The 10049-nt window shown below is 40.5% G+C and overlaps 1 protein-coding gene across 1 annotated transcript; it reads right to left on the reverse strand.

Annotated features, from left to right (window-relative positions):
* Nucleotides 1-533: 533 nt before the first annotated feature.
* LOC145866988 (uncharacterized) lies at nucleotides 534-7361 on the reverse strand. Its single transcript, XM_082971042.1, has 2 exons — nucleotides 7343-7361; nucleotides 534-2687 (listed from the first exon to the last, which is right to left on the reverse strand). The coding sequence occupies exons 1-2, from the start codon at nucleotides 7359-7361 to the stop codon at nucleotides 1303-1305; spliced, it is 1404 nt and encodes a 467-aa protein (XP_082827168.1). The 3' UTR covers nucleotides 534-1302.
* Nucleotides 7362-10049: the final 2688 nt, after the last annotated feature.

Consider the following 10049-nt stretch of genomic DNA (forward strand, 5'->3'; position numbering starts at 1 on the left):
TTACATCAGCTGATATCTCAAAGTACTGTACAGAAACCCAGCCTAAAACCCCAAACAACAAACAACGCAGGTGTAGAAGCACGGTGCCGAGGAAAAACTCCCTAAGAAAAACTCCCTAGAAAGGCCAAAACCTAGGAAGAAACCTAGAGAGGAACCAGGCTATGAGGGGTGGCCAGTCCTCTTCTGGCTGTGCAGGGTGGATATTATAACAGAACATGGCCAAGATGTTTAAATGTTCATAGATGACCAGCAGGGTCAAATAATAATAATCACAGTGGTTGTCGAGGGTGCAACAAGTACCTCAGGAGTAAATGTCAGTTGGCTTTTCATAGCCAATCATTCAGAGTATCTCTACAACTTCCATTTCACATTATAATCAACTACAATGCTTCACCTTCACCAATATAAACATGGTGTCTACTGGATGTCAACAATTAAAAACAAGAAAAAAACACGTATTTCTAAATAATAATATACAATAGGATTATTTGTTTCTCCTTTTTCTTTCTATAGAATCCTAAAACTAACTAGCTTCTAGAACTCTCCTCTTCCTAAAACTCACTAGCTTCTAGAACTCTCGTCTCCTTGGAACGAGCCCAAACAAAACTCATCTCCAATACGGAAAAACGTGCAGTCAAAATAAATTCTGATCCATGGCAACGCACTGCCTAAACACAAAACACAAATCTTATATCCATTTGGGGGGAAATCAGGTTGAACCTGCTCCTGAAACTAGCACAACTAAAAAAACACATGGAAACGGAGATATCTTTTTCCTCACTGGTTAGAGGACAACCTGCAGAAGACAGTCAGCTACATTTTGGAGTGATGCATTTAAATGTAGGGGTCACTAAACAAAGGAACACAACACTTATTTGTCATCACTCATCGATATCATGTTGAAATCAATTGTGTGAGAGGAAGGAGATGAGGTTGCACGTCCTGTTAAAACTAACAGCTCAAAAACCACACAGAATCTGGGAATAATGTGTACATCCCTGGTTAGAGGACAATTTGTAGAAAACAGCTATCTACATTTTGATTCAAGTGGGTCACCAATGCTGTAAATGTAACACAGCTCTTTTTTTGTTAGTCACTTTTTGTTAAATCTCATAAATAGTAATCCTCCAATTCAGAGCCTGGATTTTCCCCCTGAGGCTAATATCCATATCATGCTGAAATCAATAGAACAGGGTTCTACATTGTGACATCATTAAAATATATTGATATCATTTAACAACTCCTTCATGTATTTTCTGATATTTGATCAGAGGTCTTTTATCAGATTATCTCTGGTCACAGCTATAAGGCTGTGTGTGTTCTCTTGTGTACTGTCAGCTCTCCAGATCGACCAAAACTCTTCCCACAATGATTACAGCTAAAAGGTTTCTCTCCTGTGTGTATTCTCTGGTGCACTGTCAGCTCTCCAGATCGACCAAAACTCTTCCCACACTGATCACAGCTAAAAGATTTCTCTCCTGTGTGTGTTCTCTGGTGTAAAGTCAGAGAGCCAGACTTACTAAAACTCTTCCCACATTGATCACAGCTATAAGGTTTCTCTCCTGTGTGTATTCTCTGGTGCACTGTCAGCTCTCCAGATCGACCATAACTCTTCCCACACTGATCACAGCTAAAAGATTTCTCTCCTGTGTGTGTTCTCTGGTGTAAAGTCAGAGAGCCAGACTTACTAAAACTCTTCCCACATTGATCACAGCTATAAGGTTTCTCTCCTGTGTGTATTCTCTGGTGCACTGTCAGCTCTCCAGATCGACCATAACTCTTCCCACACTGATCACAGCTATAAGGTTTCTCTCCTGTGTGTATTCTCTGGTGTAGAGTCAGCGTGCTAGATGCAGCAAAACTCTTCCCACATTGACCACAGCTATAAGGTTTCTCTCCTGTGTGTGTTCTCTGGTGTAAAGTCAGAGAGCCAGACATACTAAAACCCTTCCCACATTGATCACAGCTATAAGGTTTCTCTCCTGTGTGTGTTCTCTGGTGTGATATCAGGCTGGTTGACTGAGTAAACCTCTTCCCACATTGACCACAGCTATAAGATTTCTCTCCTGTGTGGGTTCTCTGGTGTAAAGTCAGAGAGCCAGACTTACTAAAACTCTTCCCACATTGATCACAGCTATAAGATTTCTCTCCTGTGTGTGTTCTCTGGTGCACTGTCAGATCTCCAGATCGACCAAAACGCTTCCCACACTGATCACAGCTATAAGGTTTCTCTCCTGTGTGCGTTCTCTGGTGTCGAGTGAGAGTGCTAGGTGCAGCAAAACTCTTCCCACATTGACCACAGCTATATGGTTTCTCTCCTGTGTGTGTTCTCTGGTGTAAAGTCAGAGAGCCAGACTTACTAAAACTCTTCCCACATTGATCACAGATATAAGATTTCTCTCCTGTGTGTGTTCTCTGGTGTAATGTCAGCTGGCCAGATTGAACAAAACTCTTCCCACATTGACCACAGCTATAAGATGTCTCTCCTGTGTGGATTCTCTGATGAATTTTAATGCCTGATGAGGTGCATCTCTTCCCACAGTCAGAGCAGCAGTGAGTTCTCTTCCCTGTGGATCTCTGCAGGTGTTTCTTGAGGTGTTCTAATCTGGAGAGACTCTTCTCTGCCTCTTCAGCATCATGAGGTTGTTGAGGCTCCCCAGAGGATCCACGATAGTTAAGTATCTCTCCTGTGTGAACAACAAAGTCAGACAGATGATTAAAGGCCCACAACAGCAGTAATCCACTGTAAAAGGTGATGCCAACAGCGTAGCCATGATGTTGGACAACAATTGACGTCTGTAATGAATGTTAACATGATTTAACAATGGTCTTAAAATGAGCAAGAACATTCATATTTTGTCTTGTTTTCACATTAGTAGTAACATCTAAGATTGTAGGCTAGAAATAAGTTATTCATGTTGTTGAAACTCTAAGCAGTGTGCCAGACGACTTTTGGTCTCCAATATAGGCCCCTTTCTGTGTTTGATAAAATTGCTGCATGAGGGCGATGCACATTGTAGAAACTCCTCCCTGCTAATGAGGAAACCGCTAGTTATGGATGTAGTACATCTGCTAATGAGGAAACCACTAGTTATGGATGTAGTATATCTGGTAATGAGGAAACCACTAGTTATGGATGTAGTATATCTGCTAATGAGGAAACCACTAGTTATGGATGTAGTATATCTGGTAATGAGGAAACCACTAGTCATGGATGTAGTATATCTGGTAATGAGGAAACCACTAGTTATGGATGTAGTATATCTGGTAATGAGGAAACCACTAGTTATGGATGTAGTATATCTGGTAATGAGGAAACCACTAGTTATGGATGTAGTATATCTGGTAATGAGGAAACCACTAGTTATGGATGTAGTATATCTGGTAATGAGGAAACCACTAGTTATGGATGTAGTATATCTGGTAATGAGGAAACCACTAGTTATGGATGTAGTATATCTGGTAATGAGGAAACCACTAGTTATGGATGTAGTATATCTGCTAATGAGGAAACCACTAGTTATGGATGTAGTATATCTGCTAATGAGGAAACCACTAGTTATGGATGTAGTATATCTGGTAATGAGGAAACCACTAGTTATGGATGTAGTATATCTGCTAATGAGGAAACCACTAGTTATGGATGTAGTGTATCTGCTAATGAGGAAACCACGAGTTATGGACGTAGTATATCTGGTAATGAGGAAACCACTAGTTATGGACGTAGTATATCTGGTAATGAGGAAACCACTAGTTATGGATGTAGTATATCTGGTAATGAGGAAACCACTAGTTATGGACGTAGTATATCTGCTAATGAGGAAACCACTAGTTATGGATGTAGTATATCTGGTAATGAGGAAACCACTAGTTAGGGATGTAGTATATCTGGTAATGAGGAAACCACTAGTTATGGATGTAGTGTATCTGGTAATGAGGAAACCACTAGTTATGGATGTAGTATATCTGGTAATGAGGAAACCACTAGTTATGGATGTAGTATATCTGGTAATGAGGAAACCACTAGTTATGGATGTAGTATATCTGGTAATGAGGAAACCACTATTTATGGATGTAGTATATCTGGTAATGAGGAAACCACTAGTTATGGATGTAGTATATCTGGTAATGAGGAAACCACTAGTTATGGATGTAGTATATCTGGTAATGAGGAAACCACTAGTTATGGATGTAGTATATCTGCTAATGAGGAAACCACTAGTTATGGATGTAGTATATCTGGTAATGAGGAAACCACTAGTTATGGATGTAGTATATCTGCTAATGAGGAAACCACTAGTTATGGATGTAGTATATCTGGTAATGAGGAAACCACTAGTTATGGATGTAGTATATCTGGTAATGAGGAAACCACTAGTTATGGATGTAGTATATCTGGTAATGAGGAAACCACTAGTTATGGATGTAGTATATCTGGTAATGAGGAAACCACTAGTTATGGATGTAGTATATCTGCTAATGAGGAAACCACTAGTTATGGATGTAGTATATCTGGTAATGAGGAAACCACTAGTTATGGATGTAGTATATCTGGTAATGAGGAAACCACTAGTTATGGATGTAGTATATCTGGTAATGAGGAAACCACTAGTTATGGATGTAGTATATCTGCTAATGAGGAAACCACTAGTTATGGATGTAGTATATCTGGTAATGAGGAAACCACTAGTTATGGATGTAGTATATCTGCCTGGAGCAAAAATGGTGAGCAAAGATTTTAGTTTTTCACAATGTATTCTGAATGTGAATGGGGGAAATTCAGGGGAGTAACCTCCATTTCCAGGTTGATGATGAGTTCATTTCACACTACTTTGGATTATAATTGTAAAGCTCGCTTGAATGTCCTGCTTAATATAATGTTTGCTACAGTATTAAGAACCGAGTTAATGACCGTATCCATTTGGGTGTTGTCAATAAAGTTATGATTTTTTAAATGTATTTTTAATTACATTTTGTTTTTCACCTTTATTTAAGCAGGTAGGCCAGTTGAGAACAAGTTCTCATTTACAACTGCGACCTGGCCAAGATAAAGCAAAGCAGTGCGACACAAACAACACAGAGTTACACATGGGATAAACAAGCATACAGTCAATAACACAATAGAAAAATCTATATACAGTGTGTGCAAATGGAGTACGGAGGTAAGGCAATAAATAGGCCATAGTAGCGAAGTAATTACAATTTAACAAATGAACACTGGAGTGATAGATGTGCAGATGATGATGTGCAAGTAGAAATACTGGTGTGCAAAAGAGCAAAAAAGTAAATAAAAACATGGGGATGAGGTAGGCAGTTGGATGGACTATTTACAGATGGACTGTGTACAGCTGCAGCGATCGGTTAGCTGCTCAGATAGCTGATGCTTAAAGTTAGTGAGGAAGATATATGTCTCCAACTTCAGCGATTTTTGCAATTCGTTCAAGTCATTGGCAGCAGAGAACTGGAAAGAAATGTGTCCAAAGTAGGTGTTGGCTTTGGTGATGACCAGTGAGATATACCTCTTTGAGTGCGTGCTATGGGTGGGTGTTGCTATGGTGACCTGTGAGCTGAGTGAAGTCGGCCTAGCAAAGACCTATAGATGACCTGGAGCCAGTGGGTTTGGCAACGAATATGTAGCGAGGGCCAGCCAACGAGAGCATACAGGTCGCAGTGGTGGGTGGTATATGGGGATTTGGTGACAAAACGGATGGCACTGTGATAGACTGCCTCCAGTTTGCTGAGTAGAGTGTTGGAGGCTATTTTGAAAATGACATCGCCGAAGTCAAGGATCGGCAGGAAAGTCAGTTTAACGAGGGTATGTTTGGCAGCGTGAGTGAAGGAGGCTTTGTTGCGAAATATGAAGCTGATTCTAGATTTCATTTTGGATTGGAAATGCTTAACTTCATCGGGGTAGGGGGCAGTATTTTCACGTCCGGATGAAAAGCGTGCCCAGAGTAAACTGCCTGCTACTCAGGCCCAAAAGCTAGAATATGCATATAATTAGTAGATTTGGATAGAAAACACTGAAGTGTCTAAAACGGTTTGAATAATGTCTGTGAGTATAACAGAACTCATATGGCAGGCAAACCTTAGAAAAATCCAACCAGGAAGTGTGGAAATCTGAGGTTTGTAGTTTTTCAAGTGATTGCCTATCTAACACACAATATACATCCAATATACAGTGTCTATGGGGTCATATTGCACTTCCTAAGGCTTCCACTAGATGTCAACAGTCTTTAGAATGTTGTTTCAGGCTTCTACTGTGAATGGGGAGAGAATAAGAGCTGATTGAGTCAGGTGTCTTATTTTAGTTATGTGCGCAGCCATGAGCACGAGCTCAGTTCTCTTTCCTTTATGAAGACAAAGGACTTGTGCGGTTGGAATATTACGGAAGATTTATGATAAAAACATCCTAAAGATTGATTCTACACATCGTTTGACGTGTTTCTACAAACTGTAATATAACTTTTTTGACTTTTCGTCTGGACTTTAGTGCGCGCGCCTTCTGCATTTGGAATAGTGAACCTAACGCGCGAACAAAATGGAGGTATTTGGACATAAACATGAACTTTATCGAACAAAACGTACATGTATTGTGGAACTGGGATTCCTGGGAGTGCATTCCGATGAAAATCATCAAAGGTAAGTGAATATTTATAATGGTATTTCTGACTTCTGTTGACTCCACAACATGGCGGGTATCTGTATGGCTTGTTTTGGTGTCTGAGCGCTGTACTCAGATTATTGCAAAGTGTGCTTTCGCCGTAAAGCTTTTTTGAAATCTGACACAGCGGTTGCATTAAGGAGAACTATATCTTTAATTCTATGCATAACAGTTGTATATTTTATCAACGTTTATGATGACTATTTCTGTAAATTGATATGCTCATTCACCGGAAGTTTTGGAGGCAAAACATTTCTGAACATTATATGCCAATGTAAAATGGGGTTTTTGGATATAAATATGAACTTTATCGAGCAAAACATACATATATTGTGTAACATGAAGTCCTATGAGTGCCATCTGATGAAGATCATCAAAGGTTAGTGATTCATTTTAGCTGTATTTCTGTTTTTTGTGACGCCTCTCCTTGCTTGGAAAATGGCTGTGTGGTTTTTCTTGTCTAGGTGGTGTCCTAACATAATCTAATGCTATGCTTTCGCCGTAAAGCGTTTTTGAAATCGGACACTGTGGTTGGATTAATGAGAAGTGTATCTTTAAAATGGTGTATAATACTTGTATGTGTGAAAAATTTGAATTATGAGATTTTTGTTGTTTTGAATTTGGCGCCCTGCTATTTCAATGGCTGTTGGCGAGGTGGGACGGTAGCGTCCCACCTACCCCAGAGAGGTTTTAACATGCCGGTACATACTGGTGTAATAACATGCAAGCAAATTGTCAGCCAAAATATTGTGTAAGGTAACTTACTTGAAAAGAAATGTCTTTATTACATTGCTTAACATGTTCTTAACATTTGTCATAATTAGTTAAAGCAATGAATTTGTTTCGGCTCTCGTTGGACTTCGGCTGCATATTTTCCGCCATTTTCTTCAAATCTGAAAATGTTGTGAAGCTACGTCCATTTCATGAAGAATTGCATTATGGGCCCTAAAGTACTGCGTGTATACGTCGTATTTTGGCGAATTTAGTACGACATCCGGGAACTTTTGGCATACTAACTACATCAACGACATCATAACCGCCATCGATAAGAGACATTACTGTGCAGCCGTATTCATCGACCTGGCCAAGGCTTTCGACTCTGTCAATCACCACATTTTTATTGGCAAAATCAACAGCCTTGGTTTCTCAAATGATGGCCTCGCCTGGTTCACCAACTACTTCTCTGATAGAGTTCAGTGTGTCAAATCAGAGGGCCTGTTGTCCGGACCTCTGGCAGTCTCTATGGGGGTACCACAGGGTTCAATTCTCGGGCCGACTCTCTTCTCTGTATACATCAATGATGTCGCTCTTGCTGCTGGTGAGTCTCTGATCCACCTCTACGCAGATGACACCATTCTGTATACTTCTGGCCCCTCTTTGGACACTGTGTTAACCTGTTAGGGCTAGGGGGCAGCATTTGCACGTCTGGATAAAAAAAATGTACCCGATTTAATCTGGTTACTAATCCTACCCAGTAACTAGAATATGCATATACTTATTATATATGGATAGAAAACACTCTAAAGTTTCTAAAACTGTTTGAATGGTGTCTGTGAGTATAACAGAACTCATTTGGCAGGCAAAACCCTGAGACATTTTCTGACAGGAAGTGGATACCTGATGTGTTGTATTGACTTTAAACCTATCCCATTGAAAAACACAGGGGCTGAGGAATATTTTGGCACTTCCTATTGCTTCCACTAGATGTCACCAGCCTTTACAAAGTGTTTTGAGTCTTCTGGAGGGAGATCTGACCGAACAAGAGCCATGGAACGATGATGTCCCATTAGACACCTGGCGCGCGAGTTCATGTTGGGTACCCTCGTTCCAATACGTTATAAAAGAGTATGCATTCGTCCACCTTGAATATTATTCATGTTCTGGTTAAAAAAGGCCCTAATGATTTATGCTATACAACGTTTGACATGTTTGAACGAACGTAAATATATTTTTTCCCCTCGTTCATGACGAGAAGTCCGGCTGGCTTAGATCATGTGCTAACAAGACGGAGATTTTTGGACATAAATGATGAGCTTTTTTGAACAAAACTACATTCGTTATGGACCTGTGATACCTGGAAGTGACATCTGATGAAGAGAATCAAAGGTAATGGATTATTTACATAGTATTTTCGATTTTAGATCTCCCCAACATGACGTCTAGTCTGTATCGCAACGCGTATTTTTCTGGGCGCAGTGCTCAGATTATTGCAAAGTGTGATTTCCCAGTAAGGTTATTTTTTAATCTGGCAAGTTGATTGCGTTCAAGAGATGTAAATCTATAATTCTTTAAATGACAATATAATATTTTACCAATGTTTTCTAATTTTAATTATTTAATTTGTGACGCTGACTTGACTGCCGGTTATTGGAGGGAAACGATTTCCTCAACATCAATGCCATAGTAAAACGCTGTTTTTGGATATAAATATGAACTTGATAGAACTAAAAATGCATGCATTGTCTAACATAATGTCCTAGGAGTGTCATCTGATGGAGATTGTAAAAGGTTAGTGCATCATTTTAGCTGGTTTTATGGTTTTGGTGACCCTGTCTTTGACTTGACAAAACATTACACACAACTCTTGTAAATGTACTGTCCTAACATACTCTAAATTTATGCTTTCGCCGTAAAACCTTTTTGAAATCGTAAAACGTGGTTAGATTAAGGAGATGTTTATCTTTCAAAGGGTGTAAAATAGTTGTATGTTTGAAAAATTTGAATTTTGACATTTATTTGGATTCAAATTTGCCGCTCTTGAAATGCACCTGCTGTTGATGGAGTGCACCACGGGTGGCACGCTAGCGTCCCACCTAGCCCATAGAGGTTAACTAACCTCCAAACGAGCTTCAATGCCATACAACTCTCCTTCCGTTGCCTCCAACTGCTCTTAAACGCAGGTAAAACTAAATGCATGCTATTCAATCGATCACTGCCCGCACCTGCTCGCCCGTCCAGCATCACATCACAGCAGCAGGTATATCTCACTGGTCACCCCCAAAGCCAACACCTAAAATTGCGACAAGGGCGATGCGCACACAATTTGATTGCAGAAACACCTCCCTGCTAATGCAGAAACCGCTAGTTATGGATGTAGTATATCTGCCTGGAGCAAAAATGGTGAGCAAGTGGCCTAAGCTGTGCCATTAGAGATTCTGGGTTCGAGTCCAAGCTCTGTTGCAGCCGGCCGCGACCGGGAGGCCCATGGGGCGACGCACAATTGGCCCACCGTCGTCTGGGTTAGGGGAGGGTTTGGCCGGCAGGGATATCCTTGTCTCATCGCGCACTAGCAACTCATGTGGCGGGCCGGGCGCAGTGCACACTGACCAGGTCGCCAGGTGTACGGTGTTTCCTCCGACACATTGGTGCTGCTGGCTTCCGGGTT

Source organism: Salmo salar, unplaced genomic scaffold, assembly GCF_965601325.2.
Source record: "Salmo salar unplaced genomic scaffold, fSalSal1 ptg000152l, whole genome shotgun sequence".
NCBI classification, from domain to species: domain Eukaryota; kingdom Metazoa; phylum Chordata; class Actinopteri; order Salmoniformes; family Salmonidae; genus Salmo; species Salmo salar.